Here is a 22,894-nt window from a genome sequence, read left to right as displayed (position 1 = left end):
TCTCTGAGTCACCAATGCTCTGTTGACACAGTAACTGCAGAGCTCCAGACCTCCTCTGGCACTAACATCAGCACAAAGACTGTGCGCTGGGAGCTTCACGGCATGGGTGTCCGAGGCCAAGCAGCTCCTGGCAGCGTAATATATAGGTGGCCCAGTATGTTTTTCCACATTGTGCATATAAATGGATCCACTCAAATATGTTAAACCTTCTCATAGAAGTGTGTTTGGCAGTAAAATCAAAAATATGTGTTTAGATTTCATTTGACAAAAGCAGATGAAATATAGACAGAAAACAGGAAGAAGCAAAAAGTATTGTTTAGTCTAAAGTAAATATAAAAGGCCAAACAACGTGTCTAAAGAGCAGGAATTGACACATTATGCATCATCTGTATAATTTCCATAAAATGCAAAGTTCTTTATTCTGAAGCTCTAACATCAGATTTTATATATGTTTGAATAAAAAATACAATTCAGAGATTTAGGGATTATTGCTGAGTGTTAAGACACCTTTGAAGCGATTGATAGGGTACAATTTAGAAAAAAAGTCTTCTGAAAATTCTCCAAGTCTTGTCGATTGTCAGTTTTAAGTTTTTAAGCTGGTGGGTCTTTGTGGGGGAACCTGTGGAGTGTTGGACTCAGTGTTAAAAAATCTTAGCTGTGGCTCTGTGCAACCTCCCTGTGGTGTGACTGAGCCTTTGGTCTTTCCTGAGAAGCTTTTCTCAATTTCTGATGAGTGGATGATGATGTGAGCTGCTGCTGGTGGGTGGAAGCCTGGCAGGATTTGTTAGAGCATTTTATGCAGAGGGGTTGTGGTACTGGTAGTGGTGGGGGTGGTGGGATGTCAGCCTCAGCCTTTGCTTGTCTAAAGGGGATCAGTAAAGGAGGGGAGTGAGGAGGGGTTAGGGGTAATGGGATGAAAAAGCTACCCCTCCGTGCAATGCCTCACTTCCACCTACTAACCAGCCAACAGTCTCCATTCAGACCGCAGCTGAGTGTGCTTCACCTTTCAGCCCTGCTTAATTCAAACAGGCCACATTTTATTGCGCCCCATTTTGATCAAAAGAACCCGAGACTCCTGCTTCTGAATTAAATGAACACCAAACTGAGTCCTCTTAGCTTTAATTAAGGAGGAACTGGATAAGCTTGATCTAATAGATATTAGGCAATTTTAAAGTCTGCCAGGGAACTGGGCCGCAGTGCTCCGTCACCACCACGACAGACTTTTTGTTCACTCAATTTCAACTCAGCCCACACGAGTACTTACCAGTGTCTGTCCAAGACTGATTTGAGCGTTTCTTTTTAATTGGAAGAAGTTGATAGAAGCTCAGCTTGCTCACTGGTATGAAGGTGGGTATTAAGCCTGTTGTCGTGCTGGGCTTTAGTCTCTTCCTGTGTGTTCAAATTAAGTTGTTTCCCAAGGAAACAATGATCAAAAAGAAGAAAAACAAAAACCTCCATAAAATTGTTAAAAGGAGTTTGTGTGGTTTAATTTTTATTAATTACCTTCCATGAAAATTGCTTCAATTTGAATGTAAGTTGTTAAGTCAAAATTCAGCACAACACAAGTCGTCTTCTGTAACCTCAAACTTGTTTTCATACCGACAGGTCGCAGCACCTGTAAAGTTTAGCCACAGACTGACAAACAGGCCATAAATGTGTCTCAAAGTAGCGACGCGAGTGAGCCGCTACAAGAAGAACAAGTTAACTGTGAATGAATCAGGGTCCCAAACACACATGCAGAGTTCAAGTAATTAGTCTGTGTGATTAAAGGCAGCTCCAGGGGAAGAGTATTTAATTTAAATTAAATGAGTGTGTGTCCCTGTTATTGTTGGCCCGACAGAGCCTGCGGTCTCTGTGGTTTGTTTGATTGACTGTGCGGTATGAACGTCTTGCCTTTCTGTGACCTTGTGTGGACACAACTGTAAAGTGTTGGTTAATCATACATAAATGTAATACTTCTGACAGTAGTTTCACACTACAGTAAGCTTGTTAATATTATACTAATACTTAGTGAAGAACTCTTGGAGTGGAGCTGCTTTCACTGAGTTTCACTAGACTGAAAGTTGATATTCAGATAAAACTTGTCATTGTAACTGACCCTAAAAACCTCAGAAACATGGTGTCTAACCAGATGCTTACTCTGGCATTACCTGGGTGTCTGGTAACACTGTGAGGAATCTTGGAGCCATTTTATGGCCTTCAATGTGCATATTACACTCATATGTAGGACCGCTGTCTTTAATCTGCACAATATCTCTAAGAATAGAAGCATCCTATCTCAGAGTGAGTAATAGATGCTGATGATGTATTACTCATGCATTAAGTACTTCTAGGCTGGACTATTCAGTATTATCAGGATTTTGATTATTCCTGTTGTGATAAAGCTTGTAGTTAGGGCTAGATCAGGATCACGTGACCTTGAACTCTCCCTTAGTTATGCTGCTACAGATTTAAGCTGCTTTTTAATTTTTCTCTGCTTTCTTCCGTCCCGGTTTCTTCCTGCAAAAAGGGAGTTTTTCCATCCCACTGTCACATAGTGCTTGTTCATAGGTGGTCACGTGATTGCTGGGGTTTTCTCTGAGCGGTTGTGGCGCAGTGAAAGAGGGGGTCATCTACCACGGTTGGTGGATTGATCCCCTGCTCCTTTAGTCTGCATGTCAAAGAATCCTTAAGCGTGATACTGAACACGTCGCCCCTGATGTGCCCATCAGGCATTAAGACATCAAGGTTAGTGCAGATATGTCAGTAGCAATAAGACAGACATGAACATGGACCTTCTGAGACGTTTTGTACAGAATATAACTGATCGGTATTTTGTAATATTTATTTCTGATTAATATGCTTTTGATTTTCTCTTGGTATTTCTTTTCATTTTTTTTTATTTATATCTTTCCTCAAGTATGCAAATAAGAAAAACAAACCTGTAAGTTTGCAGAGCGACTCGCAGGTCGGAGCTGTAAAGGCTGCGAACTGCAAACACATTTGCAGGCCTTATCCCTCCGAAGTGATTTTTAATTTATGCTCTTCCTGCTGATCTTAGAAATGGGACCCCGGCTTTGTGCTCTTTGATGTACTGAGTACTCGGTGCATGCTGCACATACTGTAGCGCGTTTCTTCTGAACAACTAAGACAGGCTCTGCTCAACCTCATTACCTTCTTACCCAGAGGTTCCCCCCCCCAACATGACACAGTTCTGCAGCGAAACACACAGCCCCCTCTGAAGCAGCATCAACCTCTCCAGGTCACAGATTAAATGCTGTTGTGCTTGAGTGAGATGTTCTTTGGGTGCTATCATTAGACATGTGATGAATGGCTGTTTGAGTGCCATTGTTTATCAGCTCTCCACTGTCATTATGATAAATGCTATTTTTATAGTAGGTCTAATGTGTTTCCCATCCCCACTGTAACAGGAGGTGTTGTCATTGGCTCAGTGTTTAACCAGCACATTAGTGTTTAATGTGTGTGTGTGACATCTGCTAAAGTTGCTCTGAGCAAGAGCGAGCAACACCGTCAGTGCTGACATAATATAAATAATGTCCATATTTCAGACAGTACTAACTATAAAAAGATCTAGCATGCTAAACTTGGCATGCTAATTTTAGCATTTTAGTATGCTAACATTTGCTAATTAGCACCAAATACAAAGTACAGCTGAGGCTGCTGAAAATATCATGAGTTTAGCATGCATTTATTAATAACTTACAGCCCTTTTTTAACTTGGTGAAAACGCTAAAATTATTAAACTTGGATGGCATAACTTTGCAGATCAGGTAAAGGTTCACAGACTTAACTGAGGTAATAAGGGGTTTGGTACACAGGAAGAGCAGAGAAAGGAAAAAATCCGGAAACAGAACTGTGAAAGAAATCCAGGTGGAACAGGTAATCACACAGGAAAGAGGCACAAGAGGGCAGGGAAATAAAATCCACAAAAAATGAGAAAGATACAGTGATTGAGACATTTCAGTTAAGACTCTAAATGGCGCTCGAGGAAAGTTACTGGGAAATTTGAATGTGCATACTCGAGTAAACAGAAATCCATGTTTCAGGTGTTTCAGCCATATTTTTGGAGCAACCAGCCGATTAACATTGCTACACTAAAAAATATAACCAAAAATCTTCTAAGGACATTCAAGTATCCTTAGAATCTTACAATCTTGTGTACAGTTAAATGCAGTGTTGGGTAAGTTACTTTAAAATAGTAACTTAGTTACATTACTAGTTACTTCTCTCAAAAGTAACTCAGTTACTTCAAGTTACTCGTTACTTTCAAAGTAACTAGTTACTAGGGCTCAGCGTTTAACCAGCACATTAGTGTTTAACACACGAATATGTTTGTGACGTCTGCTAAAGAGCAAGAGTAACACGGACAGTGCTGACATAAAAAAGCCACTTCCTGGTTTTCGTTAATTAGCTTTTGTCTCTCTCTGTCTCTCTGCTAGCTTTTAGCTGTCTGAAGGTGAAACCTGCTGTGTCTTTTTCTTTAGAGAGGTTTGTGTTCCTTGGTGTTACAGGCCATCAGGCTGCTGAACACGTCATAGACACCTCAGCTTCACTACTGGAACTTCAACATTATGCACTCCACACTGTATATAAATGCCACTTGTTTTGCACATATTCAACTCTGTATATTTTATATATTTTATTATTATTATTATTTTTTATTTTTTTTTATTTTTTTATTTTTTTTTTACTATTTAATTTGTAAAAATGTGTATACACACACACACACACACACACACACACACACACACACGTAGGAAAATATTTAGTATACACATCCAGAAATGCATACACTATTATATATTGTACATATATTTATTAGTTTCAGGTTGGCCATTCTTGTATTTTGCTCGTTTGTGTTGTTGTGTTTGCACATCTCTGTTGCTTGTGGGGCTCGCACACAAGAATTTCACTCGCATGTGCTGTGCCAGTGTGCCTGCACATGTGATGTGACAATAAAAGTGATTTGATTTGATTTGATTTGAGTGAGATGCAGCTAGTCTTGTTTTTTTGTTTTCTTTTTGTTATCCCATCTCACCTTAAAATTCAAAATAACATCTTCCAGCATACAGAGAGGAGGGTAAATAGCTGATAAACTGTCACTTCACAGTTCAGGGGGACTCAGAGGGCCTGGGTTAGTGTCACAGTGCTGGGTGATGTCTCTGTCCTCTCAGTAACTTGGTCACACAGTCTTTCTGATCTTTATCCACCATGACTTTGTTGACATTTTCTGGGATTCAGCTGGGAGATTTGATGGCAACTTTGTGGTCTAATTAGACCAGTCTCAGTGATTTGTTCTCTCTCTTGCTCTTTGTCCTGACCTTTCTCTCAGTCTTAGCCACTAAGACCCAGAGAAAGCTTTAAAAAGAAATCCATATAGTCTGGTTTGAGTATATATTTCCTTATATCAAGCACTTCATTGTAAAGATTCTTTGTGTCCATATAATTCATGCCAATGAATTATTTGATTTTCCTTACCATTAAAGCCAGGCTTTGTTGATATTTCAGAAATGCAAAGCTGAGCATTTCTCCTGTGCAACATCCTGGCTGATAATTTATGTTCTTGGCTTGGAGGCCTCAACCTACAGTCAAAGGAGGCCCGTCTGCATCTCTGAGAGACCTCTCTGTAAATCATAATGAGACAACCTGTTTACATTAGTCTCTTTATTACTGGAAATGTATTTGGCTCTGATGACATGCTGGATTTTACGTTAGAAAAGGTGAGTCATGACCTTCAGAGTGCTGTGTTTACAATACAGACGATTCAGCTTTTATCAAACAGTGCCTGTGCTCGTCTCACTCTTAACTTAAAAGCAATAAATGCGTCAAAATCTGTGCACGTATTAAATTATAAATGCAAAAAGTCTTGCTGTTGACTAATGACTAAACTAACCATCTCGCCTCTGCTTGTATTGACGTATAGCTCGCCACCACCCACCCACAAACACACACAGACACACACACACACACACACACACAAACACACACAATGCTGTACATAGCCTTGGCAGTGCTGCAGCCACAGTGTGTGTTTAATCTTTTCCCTGGCGCCACTTCCTAGCTGAGAGCATTCCTGGCACCCAGAGGCCCAGAGGGGTTGGAGTTGTGGGCTGAAAGCAGTGTCACACTTCAGAGCTGGCAACTTGTCTTGTTACCAACTAAGCATCTCTCTTTTCCTCCTTTTCTGGCCCAAAATGCTTCGCTTGCCCTCCGTTCCTTCAGCGAAGTATCCTTCCATGGAGAATGACCTCTTTGAAGGATGGTCTGGTTCCTTTCAGTGGAGATTCTCCTCGCGCTCAGTTTCCCAGCGCTGCGTCTACCTCTGGAGCGCTGCCCGAGTCCCCCATCCAAGAATGTGAATTGGCAGAGGACATAATTAAGGCGATGTCTCTCCTCATACATGGTCTAACCTTTAAGAGCCCCGGTTCACTGAGAGCTGTGTTGTTCTGGCTACTGTTGCTGCAGAGTATCAGTTAATATACGACTTGAATAGATGAAATGGGTTGTTGTTTTCTAATTTAGTTTTCTAATAGAAAGTGTGTCTACAGTTTGCAAAAAGCACTGCGTTACGTTAAAGTTTTACTACTACTTTATTTAGTAGTAGTAAAACGCTCTGCTGCGGCAGCATGCAAGAAACAAAGCCCAAACAGGGTATTTCTTTAGTAGTAAGCAGATGAAGAATCACATACCTAAATTCGTCCATATAATCATAAAGTCTTTATATTTTCCACGGTGGGCAAAAAATGGAAAATTAAATATTTCAATTTAGTCTGTGGAAATATGTTTCTAATGTACTGTATGTTTCACTTGGAAAATAATCAAGATGTTATCAGATAAGCTATCAGAAAGTAATTTCAGAGACAAATCGTAGCAGACTGTCACTAAAATCACTGGTTTAAGCCCTGAATACACTGAAATAACAGGTCGATTATCCTGTGAAACCTCATATTTACATAATTACATAATGAAAACTGTAACTTTGTAGCTTCTGCTTCAAATTAGTTTTTTTCTAAAAGAAGATAGAGCATCATCTGCCTTTGTCTTCTCTTTGTCACCTTCTAGACTCTTATCTGCAAACATTTCCTTGTGTACACAGGTGTGTGTGTGTGTGTGTGTGTGTGTGTGTGTGTGTGTGTGTGTGTGTGTGTGTGTGTGTGTGTGTGTGTTTACAGTAGAGTGTGAATTAGGAGCGACCCTCCTTGTTTTTGGTCTTTGATTTATTCCCTGCACTTCCTCTGCTAAGGCCCTGTATTATTACAGTGCTGGAAGCGCTTGAGTGAAAACTGAAGGATTAAAGCCGTGTCAAACATGCTTCTCTGTCTCACTTCCTCTATGAGCCCCCCTCTCCACTCGTCCCCATCCCACCCTCCTCTTCTTCTCCTCCCCCTCCCCCCCTCCCCTTGGCACTTTGTGTTTAAACTTGTCTGGTGCCAAAACAGGGATCTGGTAACTTTGAGCAGTGCTGTTTGTGTGAGTCCTGCTCACAGGTTCTGCTCTCTGGCCGGCGTCCAGACACCCCAAACAAAGCGTCCCATTGATTGTTTTGGAGGGAGAGGCCGAGGCTTGTTTTAGTGACACATTTGATTTGATTAAGCCCGCTTTGTGTTTGCTCTCGAGGCTACAGAAACCCGCGGGCCGGCTAGATAGACAAAATGATAGTGGTCTCTCGCCGTGACCTCAAAGTAAGCCTGTGTAGCTTTTTAAAGGTGGATTGATGTAAGCTTCCTCTTGGAAAATAAGAATGTTTCAGTCTTTAAATAGACTGGTTCAAAATAATCAAATACAGATTATGGTGTTATTCTGCGATTACGGTGGCTGCAGTAGTGGCATTTCAGCAAAAGCCACTTAGGATTAATTAAGACACATGAACTTTTGCATCAGCCTTATTCTGACATTTTGCTATAAATGCTTAGAATAGAAATGATTGTACATGCTTCTTTCACTGCTGCTGTTGATTTTTGAGCATTTTTAAATAATTTGTTGGCATAAAAAGGGAAAAAGAGAATGTTTGTACAGCTCAAAGTGTTTGAACATTGTCAAAGTGTTTTGGCAATTTATATTTATGATGACGATAAAGCAAGAGATGTGCCATGTACATTTAAACTGGTCCTAAATGTTAGGAGAACATTTAGCAGAAAGGAATTAGATTTTCAACAATGCAGTGCAAACTGTTTGTTGTGTAACTGTATGCTGGCTTTGGCCCTTTGTCACTGGGCAGAAAGCCAAATGATCCAGGTTAGGAAGTACATTTGTGTTAGACTGTTTCTATCAACTGGATTTAGAGCAACATTGAAGCTGTAACAGACCAAAAAAAAAAAGGTTTTGTGCTTGTTAGCCACGCACTGGACTTCCCTGTGTGCTCCTTACTCACATCAAGGCTGTTTTCATTATAATTTTACTCCTCAGTGAGCAGTGCTCCGACTCGTACTGTTCAACTTCCAGCTCATACTTGCTGATGAGCATTTTTACTTTATTGTAAATGGGCTCACAGTGGGGGGAAAATAACCCAAAAATATCAGCTCAGCAAAGTCATAAGTCAGTGCAAATGTCGGCCTGATATGATGCAACATAATGTCTACATTAGAAAGTGGACTCTTTAGTAAAGACCTAACACACAAATTCATGCAGTCAAGACATCATGTACAACAGCAGGAGTAAAACAACACTGGATTCAGAGCTGAACATTTGAAGTGTACTGATAATTAAATGCTACCAGGATCTGGTTTTAAAAACAAGAGATCCGCTGAGCTGAGAATTGCTGAAAGTGGTGAATTTGAGACTCGAGGCTTTCAGCGTGGCATGTATAATGAAGTAGCATCTCTGCTTCCGGACAAAGAAAGCAAAGAGTGAGCTGTGAATACAGGCGTGAAATTGCTGATTAGAAAGTTGGAATGTATTGAAAGAAAACATACACTTGTTCTCTCTTAGGCTGGCATTCATTTCTTATCTACTCTGGCACAAAACAAGAAAAACACCCGTCTGAGCCAAGAACAAGTAAAAAGGTGTTATTATTAGAATATTTATCAAAACACCAATTTGTACATTATTGTGGCTACTGTCTTTGCTTTATATCACCGTCCTGAGCATTAGGAAAGATGCTGCTACACTGTGTGGAACAGCTGTGTAAAGCCACCACCATTCACCTCCATGCACCGTCATCTGTCCTGCTGTTACAGCTGCTCCGTGTGTTGGCGAGACTCAAGTTTAGATTATTATAATATACTTTGGAGGATAAAAACATCCTGTTATTTCAATTACATTATGATGGCGTGGCATATTTTTCCTCAACTTCCCCAAATCAAATGTATGTGTGTGTGTGTGTGTGTGTGTGTCAGATCAAAGTCAAGGATTGCTTAATACTAATATTATTTATTATTTAAAACACATTAATGAGCTGCAACATTGCTCTACATTCCTATATGACTGTGAACACTGACACGTCTGAGTCACTCCTATGTATACATGCCTGCTTTTTTCAAATGCTGCAGCACCAACTGTTAACTCATGTCTGAAAATAGTCCCCGAACAAATACAGCGTTTACTTTCCTCTGAGTAACCGACTGCATCTAGCTTCTTCGAAGTGTATTACTTCCTAAATCAAAGTGGATTTTTTAGTGACGCGTGCTTTGACATTTGTGTGATTGGGAAGGCCGGTAAGCTGAGAGCCGCAGATCGACTAATGCCTCGTTGTTTTTCATCTTTTAAAGATTTTTCGTGACAACGTGACATAAAACCTGGAGTACATTCAGCCTTCTTCATCCAACCCACACACCAGCACTTCGCAATCGTCCCCATCGCTCTACTATTGGCTACCGTTTTGAAGCACTGAGTACGGCGTTTTGGCCGTCGACATGTTTTCTTTAGAGCAGCAAACAACCATATTTGGACGAGAAGGTGGAGTGCTGTGTTCATTAGTAAGCTGCATCCGTAGGCTGTACGTATGCATCCTGCAGACACAGATATCTGATTGTTAGTGCAGCTTACATTTAAACAAAAATAATGCACGTATTTCACTCACTGGGAAAACAAATGGAGCCCAGACTTCTTGGGTGGGTTGTTAGCTCAGTTAACTGCATGGTAAGCCATAATATTTTCCAGGAAATCACCACGAGTATGCTCCAGGGGTCAAATTCAGAAGATCAAGATCAGAATAGCAGGTAGTGATCAAGTTGGCAGCCACCCGTCACACAGCAGTCTTTATAATGCATAACTTCAGGCCCAAATACAGGTGAAGTATGTTAGTTATGGAAAGTTCATCTCTACTCTAAAGAGGCCAAACCTGTTTGTATACCAGGCTGTAAATGTGATTTTTGATACCTTTAAGTTTGTCATTTTAAAACTGAAGTCTATGGAGACTCATTCGTTTTTTCAGTCCTGGAGGTCGGTACTTGGTTTCTGCTAAGAGAAGTTCCAAAACTGCCATTTTTTAAACGTTTTTCTTTTTCTCCTCTGTTTCTCAGATGGTGTCCACTCAGTCTCAGCTCAGTGCATTCTCCAAGTCACCATCATCACAGATGAAATGCTGTCCAACAGCATCACGTTGCGATTGGCCAACACCTCCCAGGAACATTTCCTGTCCCTGCTGCTGTCTCAGTTCTTGGACGGCGTGGCCCGGGTCCTGTCCGCTGCCCCTGAAGACGTTGTGATCTTCAATATCCAAGATGACACGGACGTCAGCGCTCGCATCCTCAACGTCAGCTTGTCGGTGGCTGTGCCCGTGTTTGGGGAGGGACACCAGCGTCCCGGTGGGCTCGGTCACGGAGGCGACGGGCCGGGGAGAGGGGCTGAGCCTGGGGAGTTTTTTGGCTCGGAGGAGCTCCAAGAGAGATTGTATTTGAACCGCAGCCTTCTCGCTCAGATTTCCTCCCAGGAGGTTCTTCCCTTTGATGACAACATCTGCCTGCGCGAGCCGTGTGAGAACTACATGAAGTGTGTGTCGGTGCTGAAGTTTGACAGCCTGGCGCCCTTTGTTGCATCCGATACCATCCTGTTCAGACCCATCCACCCCATCGCTGGGCTGCGCTGCCGCTGTCCCACCGGCTTCACGGGGGACTACTGCGAGACTGAGATCGACCTGTGCTACTCTAAACCGTGTGGACCTCATGGCGTGTGCCGCAGCAGAGAGGGAGGCTATACCTGCGAGTGCTTTGAGGACTACACAGGTGAGACACTTCACTGAACACAATAAGCACACTCTTAGACACAACTTAATTCAATAATTGACCCAGTTATGTTGCGTTCATGTTAATAGACATATGAAAAGAAAAGCTGTCAGCTTTCGGCCTCTTTGCCTTCTTCCACATGTGGTGTTTTCTTAACTAGTATCTAACTCATGGGCCTGATCCACCACAAGGCTAACACAGAGAGACAAAGACCACCACTCTTTTTTTTTTCTTTGCTACTGTTGTGTAATGCGTCCTTGGGTTTCTTGAAAGGCACTATACAATTTGACAGTGTTTGAATTTAACAAAAGTGGGGAAAACAGTTTGTTGGTTTCACCTTTAGTTGCAACGATTTTCTGGCATAGTTTGCAAAGTACTGTGCTTTGTTGGAGGTTGTTGAAGTAGGTCTGTTTTGAGGTACTAAATCGTCAACAGGCATTCTTGTTGGCTCACTAGGGAAGGTAAAAGCATCGTGCTGCTGTACAAAGTTGTGTTATGGCATTTTTATATCACATAAAGATTTATACGAGTATAATTGTGGACGGTGTTTGCCCTGGGATAGACTGGCGGCCTGTCCAGGGTGTACCCCACCTCTCGCTCTATGTCAGCGCCCAGCAACCTCGAAGTGAAATAAAAAGTTAAAACCTAAAATATTGTATTAAAAACCCTCCTCTAAACTTCAGTTGCCAGGTTTTGCACCATTCTGCTGTGTGCAGAAATGAGGTTTTAGCAAACTGTCACTTTCAAGCTCCATGAATTCCTGCTGAAAAGCACCTGTCTTCAAGTGTTTGGTCCCACTAGAAAGTGAAGCAGACCAGTTTCTGCCAAGCTGTTCACATGTCTGCTTGTCTCTTCACAAACTCCCACGGGGGCTTTAATGTCTACATCTGTCCCTTTCACTCCCCTTTTCAGCTCTTTATACCCACAGACCGTCCACTTCACTAATAACCCGCTCGGCAGACACAAGCTGAGTGATGACTTATTTGATTTATCCTCATGCAGTAAGTCACAGCAGAAGTAAGCGTAAAAACATGAGCTGATTAACTGCTACACATCTGTGTGACCTCTGACTCACTTACCGGAACAAGATCCATAAATATCAGAATACTTTTTCTCCTTCTCTGTTTGTGTATTTGTGTCACAGCCACTGAATAAACTGTATAGTTATAGACATTCACACCTACACTTATGGGCTCAGCAGTGGACGGGGTCTCAAAACTAAGATCCGAGGAACAGGAAAAGTGATGATAAAACAGCTCTGTTTGCTCTCTCATGTTTTTTTCTGAGACTGGGGACATTAAAAAAAAGTTGTTTACTGTGTTTTTCAAAAAAAAAAACCCAACAAGACCACCAGAGCCCTGAGTGGAACAAGGGGAGGAAATTATTAAATATACATGGCTACAGATGGAGCGTGTCCCCTAGCTGTGAAATACACCACGGCTGAACAAAAAAGCATCACAGAGCGCACACAATGTCGAGACGGAGAGGACAGAAGCTTCCATTTCCAGTGATAATGAAGGATTAATTTATCACTGTTGGCAGCAGAATGGTGAAGCAGTTGCAGGAATTGTAATTCATTCATTGCTCTAAAAATTATTCACGTCTTCAAAGGGTTAAAGAGGGTCCGCTCATTTGGTTTATAGTTAAGGGGAAAAGGGGGAAGTTGAAAAGGAGTTTAAAGAGAGTGAGAGTTAAAATATGCTAATTAATACAGTTTGAATATTAGGCTAGTTACCCTGTCTTTTTGTTGAGAGGTTAAGTGGGTCAAATACTGACTTTTTAATGTGATTTAAAGTTTCATCTTGTCTTTGAAGCCCCCATGATCGTATATTTATGATTACAGAGGAGCATTTTAACACCCTCTTTTCATCTTAGCTTGTTTATAACACAGAATAATATATACATATCTATATATGTGCACTTTATATGTCAATAATTAATATTCACAGTCAGAAGCTATGTGTAAGTGTAAGATATAGACTGTATATAAAAGATGGAGAATGTCACCTGCTTATGCTAACTAGCTTCTTTTTTAGATTATATGTTTTTGTTAGTTTGCCTGCTAATTAAACTTAGCACACAACTGCATCTTAGGCCTCTGAAAGTTTTTCTCTATATCAGATATTATAGCTTTATTATGTTGCCTAGCAACCACCTACCAAAAGGCTAAATATGTTCCTTTCATGGTGTTTATGCATCTACAACACCTTAAGTTTTGATTTATTCATAAATACATTCAATAAATCTGTGTGATGTAAGGCATGCAGTTAATAAATAGCATTATTAAAAACCCAGCAATACAAAATATTATGAAGGCATTTTTTTTTCTCTATTTTGCATGCTGAAGCAGAAAATGCCCTTACAACAGCTTAAAACGACTATAAATCTTTTATTAAGTGTTGACATATCTCATACATATTCCATAAAAGGGTGTAAAATAAAGAGTGCACATTACATATTTATTCTTTACTTACTGAAGGGATGATACTTAAATAAGAGACAGTTGTTTTGGAGCTGATTAGTTTATGCGCAGATGTGTAGCAGCTGTGAAATCAAGAATGCAAACCTGGTGAAGGAGCACTTCACTTCCTGAATAATCCGAAGATGATTACATTGACTAAGATCTGCTTGAAAAGGCCTCTAGTTTAAAAAAAGAAAGAGCTGAACTGAAGAATTGCTGAAAACCCCGCTGTTGTTTTTGTGCTCTCATTAATAGCGTTGCTTCCTTTGTTCCTCATCAGGCAATGAAAGATTTTTTTTCACCTAGAGCTGCTCACAAAGACTCAAATAGTGTCGGCATTTGAGTGTGTGGGCTGGGTGGCTCCGAGTCCAGGTTGAGTGGCACTTACATATTCTTGCACAGTTGTGGGTGTTGGAGCTGTACCGCAGGTGCTTTTAACGTGAATCAGCAGAGAGGGAGTGAATGTGCGAGTGGGTGAAGTGGGCGTATTTTTGTCCACAGTTAGCTAGATTCATTTGCATCACTTGATGAGGTTTAGACCCCGATGCAGAGCATTACCTGAATATGATGCAGCGGTTTACAGTTTAAGATGTCTCACTTAATCGGTTTGATCACCCAAGGTCATTTATACACGGTTATACATGACGTATTCTCCTCTGATGTACAACTCCTGCTGCCGTTCCTCAGTTCATCGCTCTCTACACTTCGATGGGGCTCAGTGTGTGTGTGTGTGTGCGTGTGTGTGTGTGTGTGTGTGTGTGTGTGTGTGTGTGTGTGTGTGTGCGTGTGCTCGCTCTGTCTCGTTCAGGTGGGTGGCTAAGTGCTGTATAGCTGTGATTTTGTGTAAAGAAAGGTGGACGGACAATCTGTGCAAGGTTTATGTGTTAATGGTGCGTGTGCGTGCGTGCTGGGCAACTGTTGGACTGTAGGCGTCACCAGATGGTAGCAGGACAGAAAATGAAAAAAGAAAAAGAAACAAAAATGTATAACAGCCATCATCGTAGCTGTTTTTCAGAAACACGGAGTAAATGATTTGGCTCCTCCGATTCATTCTGTAGATGACGAACAACAAGACTGTTGTCCTGCTTTTGCTCTCACACATGGTCGTCTTAAAACACACGGCAGGAAGGATGCTCCTCTTTTCGAGCTCGCTGCGTGAACGTGACTTCTCGTAGGAATCCTGGATGTGTTTGTGTTGATCATTCAGCAGATAACTACTGACCTCCACCTCCCTGTGATGATGAGATTTTTTTTCCCTCTTTGCTAATTCATACAGTCATTGAGAATACATTTGTGGGCTTTTAGTGCAGACATGGTTTGCAACAAAAATATTCACACTCACATTTACAAATCACCATGAACTCCTGCCAGACACACTGCAAGCCACTACAATTTTCCTCTGAGAGATAGCATGAATAAAAATGTTACCAGACACATCGGGGTGTGTGTGTGTGTGTGTGTGTGTGTGTGTGTGTGTGTGTGTTTTGGGTTTTTTTAATCACAGCATGTGCAAGATGCAACAGCCTCACTTTTTCTAAAGACTTTAGCTTGGGGCATCAGTCGATATGGATTCCCTGAACTGACTACCTCACATCTACCTCACTGTGTGCCCTTTGTCTTTATTTAGCAGTCAGTGGTGTAGAGAGGTGCACGAAACACCTGTAAACACCTCAACTTCAATTTCAGGGATTACTTGTTTTATGTAAAAAGATCCAGGACATCAAAAACTCACAGAGCATGTGTGGTCTTAATGCATGCAACAGATGATTTGACTAGTGATGAGGAAATCTAATTTAAGTGAACAAGTCACATTTGCCTCATTCTTTGTCCCTGATTTTTCCCTCGTATTTGCCTTAATTTTTTATTAATTAAAATTATTTTTGAGATGATAGAAAATGAACGGAGAGAGAGATGCTGAGTGATCTGATCTCTGTGTTATACGTATGTTTGCGTTTGTGCACGTGTGTGCGTGCGTGCTCGTGTATCAGTTGGGCTATCGATCACTTTATCTTATTATTCCCGAGTGGTTGCTCGCTTTAGCTGAACACTTTGCATATGCTCGCCCTGACCTCCTTTCTGTTACAGACAGGATTCTTGTTTGTTCTGTGATAGTGGATTTTACTCCCGGTTACTCTGCGTTTTTCGGTGCGTCCGGAGGGATCCACCCACCCGCTCTGTTTCACTGAGGAGGAGCGCTGATGCTCTTCTGTTACCTAGCAGCTCAGAAACACCCAGCTCTAAGATCTCTGAGGAAACGTCCCCTCTAGGAACGGTTTGCACAGACGGGTGGTGCAGAGCTGCACTACGACCAGATATGTTTTTTTTAATGTATTTACAGCATCCATGCCGTCATACTCACCCTGCTACATCAAACACAACAAAGCGATAGGCAAAACATGCATTTTTTATTGCTAATTGGCCTCAGATAAAGTGCAGCTGAATGTTGTTTTTATGTGCTGAGAGTGTGAGCCATAAGGAGTAGGTGTTGTTTACTGAGATAGCCAAATAATTATTAGGTTATTTTGTCATGTTTTGATTTTCAGGGGTACATTTAGTTTTTTTTGTTTCTCTCTCAGTGTGACGATCCTGTGGGATTTATGATTATCTAAAAATACTATGAACCCATTTTGCAGATAAATTATCAGAGAAAAACATGAATCATTTTGCTATTTGTGTAGGCAGAGGTGTTAATATCCTATTTTATATTCCATGATGTTATTTGCTTTGAAGCTTTTAGTTCATTTTTACAGTTTGATGGTGCCAAAAGTGACGTCGGCCTTATTTTTAGCTATAAAGTTTAATTATGGTTATTAGCAGAAAAGCGTATCTACAGGGCTTGCTAATAATATATAAAGACTGTGTAATGTATATATTTAGATGTACTCACAAGAAGTAGAAAATGAAGGAGCCCAGTGGTTCCTCCTGTCTAAATTAAAGCGCGATCTCTGAGGTGTCTGTTCAATTTGCTGCTTAATGATTCATGCCGGCAGCAAACAGAGAGTGAGGGCACTGGATGGACTTATAGAGGTGCATAAACAGAGCACAGGAGATGTGTCTGAATTATTGATCAGGACATTGTGTGGAATTGGGATTGTGAGCCCGTCCCCGCCCTGCTGCGCCGCTCACCTGGCAACACAAAGCTGCCATTTGCAGCACCTGTGGTGCAGGCATCTCTGCAGGGAGCCGGCAAACACTGAGAAGCATTTTACCTCAGATCAGTGAGCATGATCTCTACAAATTGCTACCAAAATGTTCTGACTAATGTGCTTTTCCACAGTAAAGAAAACCTTGATGTTACTGGGACTTTTCTTCAGCTTCAGCTTCAGCTTCAGTGTGTTTGTCCACAGCAACTGCTTAAAGAAACAAAAGTGCTCTATTGCCTAAACAGCAAGTTGCTGAATTAATAACAAGGTTGCCAGCAGTGTAACAAGAAGGTTTTATTTTACAGCTGGCTGGCCATCAGTGGCTGTTTGCTCTCAGGAAGCATCAGTAAGAAGAGGACAGCTAATATCTGCAGGATGACAGGTTGGAGCCACTGTTAGGCTTCACTCCATCTGGAACAGAGCACTGACAGATTTTGACTTTATGCCACTTCAGGAAAGAGCGCACTTAGAAAGTGTTCACGATGGAGACAAAATACACTGTTGTCCAGTTTTGAGATATTTTACTCATTTTTCCATTTAATATTCATTTTATCCCACAACTCAGAGTTGAAGCAGCAGTTTATCTTTTAACCTCCCCATTAACCATCGCATTTTTATTCTGCAACCCTTCGGTGGGCCCTGATCCCCAGCTGGGATGCTAAAAAAGCAGTCTACAGTTCATGGCAGACTGGGTGGTTCCCAGGTTGTTCCTGGCCAAATTCCTCTCATCTGAGGAAAACGTCTTATTAGCGATTATTAATAAGAAGTTATGAATAAAGGAATGAATACTATGTCGATGGTTTTCTGACTGAGAGAAACTGTGCTGTGAAAGCGTATATATCGGCTACAAATGGGCCCAAAAATGTTGTTTCTCAGCATTAATCTCTGCATTCTGAACGTGTCTCTGCTTTTGTGTTTATAAAATCTTTTCTGTTAATCAATAAACCTTCAGAGTCAATATCAGGAAGTCTCGACCGGCAGTTCCTGAATTTATTGAGACTGCATGGATGTTTTCCAACAACGGCAATAAAACAAAAAGGCGTGCTTTCTGTGGACTGTGAATGGAGTGATTAATAGTGAAGGAGTAAATGAAAGGCCTGTGTATCAGTGCTGTTGGATGAAGATGTGAGCTGTGTGTGTGTGCCAGTGTTACAGTAGTGTTGCACGCAGCGGAAGTCTTCCACACTGCTGGCTTAGTGGCTTTGACACAAATTCCTGTTCGCCCATGGGAGAGCGAGCAGTCTCGCCTCAGCAACCGCTGCAGCCTCCCGTCCCCAAGACCGAGACAAATGGCACATGTGAGACGGACAGCGCTGCAGAGAAGGATGAAGACTCATTCATGGAGTCACAGTACACCGTGTGTCGCTGTCCCACGGCTACCCTGGTCCTTCGCTTCACATTGATCAGAGTCTTCCTTTACTGGCCTCATGTGACCTCTAACATCTCACAGTTCATCTCTGTGGATCTGGGACTGCAACTAACAATTCTATCATCACTGATTGAACTCTCAGTTAATCCAAGAACTGCAGGGTTTTTCCTGGCTCTGAATGGGTGACTACATGCGTAAACAGGATCTCAGTCCATGTGCAGTTTTTAGCATTATTCTACACATTTAACTGTTTTTCCTGATAGTTTGTTGATCACAAAATGCCTCTTATGTCTAATGAAACCCTATTTAACAAAACGGATTAACTTGGAGGTGCTAAAAAAGTCCTCTATGCAGACAAAACATCAACAAAAATATTTACCTTCTTATATTTTTGCTTTGGAATAATACTGATTTATTTGATTACCAACATTGCTGTTCGCTTATTTTCTGTTTATCTGTTTATTGATTAGTAAACGTCTTGTTTCCAGCCCGGTAGTTTGCCCAACCCACTATGAAACTTTACCGAACCCCAATGGATCAAAATAGCTAATTCTCGATGGAGTTCTAAAAATGATATTTTTTTTAGAGGAAAGGTAGGAGACAAGCCCTTTTTTGATTTCAAGTGATGAACTCGTCAAGTGTCTGAAAGGTGTGGAAAAAGCAGGGAGTAATCATCGGGAGCCACCTCAGTCTGCAGCAGAAAGTGCAATCATATCGTTTGAAAGCTTCAGAGTCTGAATGCACTTCCAGCTCGCTGCTTTTCAGCCATCGTGTCATTCTGCTGAATATAATTCAGCACAAACTGCAGCCTTATTCCCAGAGGGAGCAGAGGGAGTCATGCTGGGTGTGATACAGAGGAAAGAGACAGCCTGAAACTGCAGGCACTATCAAAGAGAAGCCAGTGTGCATGATTTCCTCTGATACACTCTGTAAACAGTGTTTCTAATTTATTTTTCATCGTCTCTGTTTCTGTCTAAGAGGTATTTATGAGCTGATATGAGGTGTTACTCTTGTGTAACGGCACATATAGGAGAGTTGCAGTGACAGAAAATAGCATCTAGCACTGCGACGTCCCAGATGGTATACCTGTCTTGTCACAAGTGATATGAATTCTCATTTCGCTCCCCTTCCTTTCTTCTATCCACCTCCAGGAGAACGCTGCGAGCTGTCGTCCCGCTCAGGCCGCTGTGCGCCGGGGGTCTGCAAGAACGGAGGCACCTGTGTGAACCTGCTGGTCGGCGGCTTTAAGTGCGAGTGTCTACCAGGAGGCTACGAGAAGCCCTACTGTGAGATGACCACACGAAACTTTCCCCCGCACTCCTTCCTGACCTTTAAGGGCCTCCGCCAGCGTTTTCACTTCACCCTCTCGCTCACGTAAGCTCCTCCCCCTCCTTCTCCCTGCAACCAGCTGCAACTCACCTGCGCCACCTGTTCTGCACCATAGCTCTGTGATTCACTCTTCATCGACTCCCACACCCTGTGTCTGCATGCTCACTCACCAACCCTCACCCCCGCAGAAGTGTGCTCTGCCACCTCACATTTATGTAACCATAATGGTGTTTAATAGCAGTAATGGGCTCACTGAACAACAGCCATCTCCTGTAGAGCCACTTTAACTTTAGAGTATAGTATCTGTGCTGTGAATACACAATCACTGCTCAAACATACTTTCTGTTTGGCCCGTGTGCTCTGCACAGGCGCGCAGCATGACAAGTAAATGTTAGAAGGAAGGTGACCTGAAGAAGCTATGGTTTTGGAGAGGAGCCCTGCATAACATGGGGATGCTAATCCAACTGCCAAGAGTTAGTCTGATCTTATTACAGTCAGTGTCACCGGTCACTGTGAGCTGTGAGTCAGCAGCTGTCCTATTTTAGCACAGTCTCCCTCACCAGGACAAAGACTGGGAGAGACTAGAAAATGTGTGGCGGCATTACTTAGATTTAACCACCCTTTTAAATGTGTTTTTTTATTCACAGTTCCTGGTTATCTCTCCCTGTTGTTGGAAAGAAGTCCTTGAATTCTTAGAAGAGTCAACATTTCTAAATGAAAATGTAAAATGTCATTTACATGTAGTCATGGTTTTTGCCGTCTGTTTTTGGCAAAAACTTTCTTCTAATTGCTTTGGTTGCTATTGTAATTGGAATGAAAGTGATGGCTCCTCAATCGGTACTGAAACTGTGAAAATGTGCAGCACAAACCAGAAATGGTTTGCACTCTTTGAAACATGTTAGCTGCAGTGCTGAAGCGCAGCTTTTACTTTGAGGATAAACCTTCTGAATTTATGGTCCGCATCATAGTTTATCATGCTGCACTGCCCCTCAGCTAGCAGTTACTATTTCCAGACAAAGATGCAAACTCTGTCTGGGTTTAAAAGGCAGCAATTATTTGCAAACCTTCTCATATTTGTCAGAGACTGATTGTAATTGTATGTAGACTGGTTGCCTCCCCTTGCTCGAACTGTATAATTGACTTGCAACTACCGTCAACCTCAGGGCAATCAATTGGTCAACACTATTAGTTGCAATAATTACTTGCAAACACGAAGAAACCCACAATTTTTCTATTGTTGCAAGGAAAAATATCTACTCTAGTGTGACTGAGCCATGACGCATTAGACAGGGGGATGTGTGTATCTACAATATTTTTATTGCACAAATAAGATATAAATCTAAATCAGTGAGCCTGGTGAGCTGTTGGTGAGAAGAACAAAGCAACCCATATCCATCTGTTAATGAATGTAGCATTATCTATTCATCTGTTTCATCTATATCTATTCAAATCGCAGGAACAAATATGCACATTTTCTGTCATCTAACATAAAGTTAGAACTCAAAAGCAGCGTCTTTTTGTTCCTTTAAACTTTTCCCTGAATTTAACAGCGTAAGTAATGTCAGTGCTATCACTGGCACTTTCTCGTAGAGCTAGAGGCGATACCTCAAACCAAAATTAGCATTTAGCAAAAATAGGAATGATTTGAGCCCAAGGTTCACTTTATTTTTTTTATACAAAAAGAAAAAGCTAAGCTACAAACCTCTCATGTATATTTCATGAAGCTCTGTTAAGTTTTTCTTCTTCTAAGTTGCTGTATCTTTTCAGCTTTTATTTCCTATCATGACAGTCCTTCTGTAGATAATAACACTTATAGTTTTACCTCAGAAATGCTCTGTAGTATCTGTGAATGCATTATTTTTCCTTCCTTGTGGCATATCCTCCTTAAAGGTATTTTATCATATAGGTGCATTTTTTTTGCAACTTTAGCAGAATTCAAAATTAAACCAGAATCTTTAAATGTGTTCTGATTATTTTAAGGAGGATCATGAAAGGGGGAGGTGCTTTAGAGGAGAGCAGATAGTGAACACATGCAAAGACAGCAGGACCTGATGTCTTTGCATGAATCCTCCGTGTTATGAAACTAAATCAATGATAAAAGCTGTCCGTTGTGTTTGATATATGTCACAACAAGTGACAACAAGTATCACCTGTAGGATGGTTTCACGGGGAGTATGTCCTGACATTGTGCTCAGCTCACAATGGCTGCTAGTGGAAATAATATCCTCCCTTTGCGCTTTCTGGACCGGTCCATGTCTTTAAGTGAGGTTCAGATGACAATCTTTTTTGATGGAGAACTGCTCAGACCAGTTTTCAAAGCCATCTGTATTTCGTGTGCATGTGAGAGAAGCTGTGAAGCAGCTGCTGTGCCAATACTGAGAGCTTAAAGCAGGTGAGGTCAACAAGTGGCTGTGTTACCTGAGCCTGCACCGATTGGGTTTCTTGCAGAGCTTCTGTCATGAAAAATGGCTCAGGGTGTGTTGTTGTTCACTCACTCAGTGTGACGACTAATTTTAGGTGGCTGAGATTTCAACAATATTACAAAAAGTGTAATTGGCTCAGAGCGAATAAGATTTAAATAAATTGCTTAAAAACTCAAGCTAAAGGTTTTTGGGGACTTCTATCTTATATTAATCTTTTTAATATTGTCTGTAAGTGAAAAATAATATAGAGGTCACAGTTTATCCCATTTACTAATTCACATTAAAGTCAAAGTAGTGCTGAAAAGGATTGTAAATGATATTTGACAGAGTGAGATGGAGGCAGATGATTTGCTGTTGTGACCCCTGAAGGGAGAAGCGAGCAAAAATAATGTAAAAGTTTTTTACAGGATTAAGGAAACATCAGACATCCTTTGGCCCAAGCAGAAACTGCTGAAGCAACGGGATGTAAAGGCCTTGTAGTAGTCTGGTGGCTAGATGGTTACAGGGCTCACTTTGCTGGGAACCCTTGATCAGATTCAGCAGGTGTCTCAGAAGTGTCTCACCCCACACCCCACCTGTGAGAGGCATACAGGTTGTGGTAGATGCTATGGGGTGAAACACCGACCCTGCAGAAGGGTTCTCATCAAGCAACTGGTCTCAGCTGCCCACCTGCTTTCTTTAGTTTTTGAAGCTTAAATGCAAACTTTCTTGAGGACATAGTAAAGCAGAAAACCACGGCTGTTGAGTTGGATGGTAAATGAGACGTGCAATACTTCAGCAAGGACCTCATTAAGCAGATATTGGTTCTCAGCTTTCTTCTGTTTCATAAGAAATAGTCTGTCCTCCCAGGACACAGTATGTCTGACCACCACAACGGTTTTTGTTGTGTCTGTATGGTGTGCGCTGTCACCCAGTGTGGTCTTCTGCTGCTGTAGCCCATCTACTTCAAGCTTCAGCGTGTTGTGCATTCTGAGATGCTCTTCTGCAGACCTGTAATGAGTAGTTAT

General features: G+C 41.5%; 1 protein-coding gene across 3 annotated transcripts in view; it reads left to right on the top strand.

The window, feature by feature from the left end:
- The window catches only part of celsr2 (cadherin, EGF LAG seven-pass G-type receptor 2), a 68,546-nt gene that overhangs the window by 14,559 nt on the left and 31,093 nt on the right, over positions 1 to 22,894 (top strand). For all 3 annotated transcript variants that reach the window (XM_004544782.3, XM_012917504.3, XM_004544781.3), the window contains exons 2-3: positions 10,461 to 11,162; positions 19,287 to 19,509. In XM_004544782.3, coding sequence (XP_004544839.3) covers positions 10,461 to 11,162; positions 19,287 to 19,509 — 925 coding nt within the window. The remainder of the gene's footprint in view (positions 1 to 10,460; positions 11,163 to 19,286; positions 19,510 to 22,894) is intronic.

This window comes from Maylandia zebra, linkage group LG5 (genome assembly GCF_041146795.1).
Source record: "Maylandia zebra isolate NMK-2024a linkage group LG5, Mzebra_GT3a, whole genome shotgun sequence".
Lineage (NCBI taxonomy): Eukaryota > Metazoa > Chordata > Actinopteri > Cichliformes > Cichlidae > Maylandia > Maylandia zebra.
This window is presented reverse-complemented; position numbering and strand designations above follow the sequence as displayed.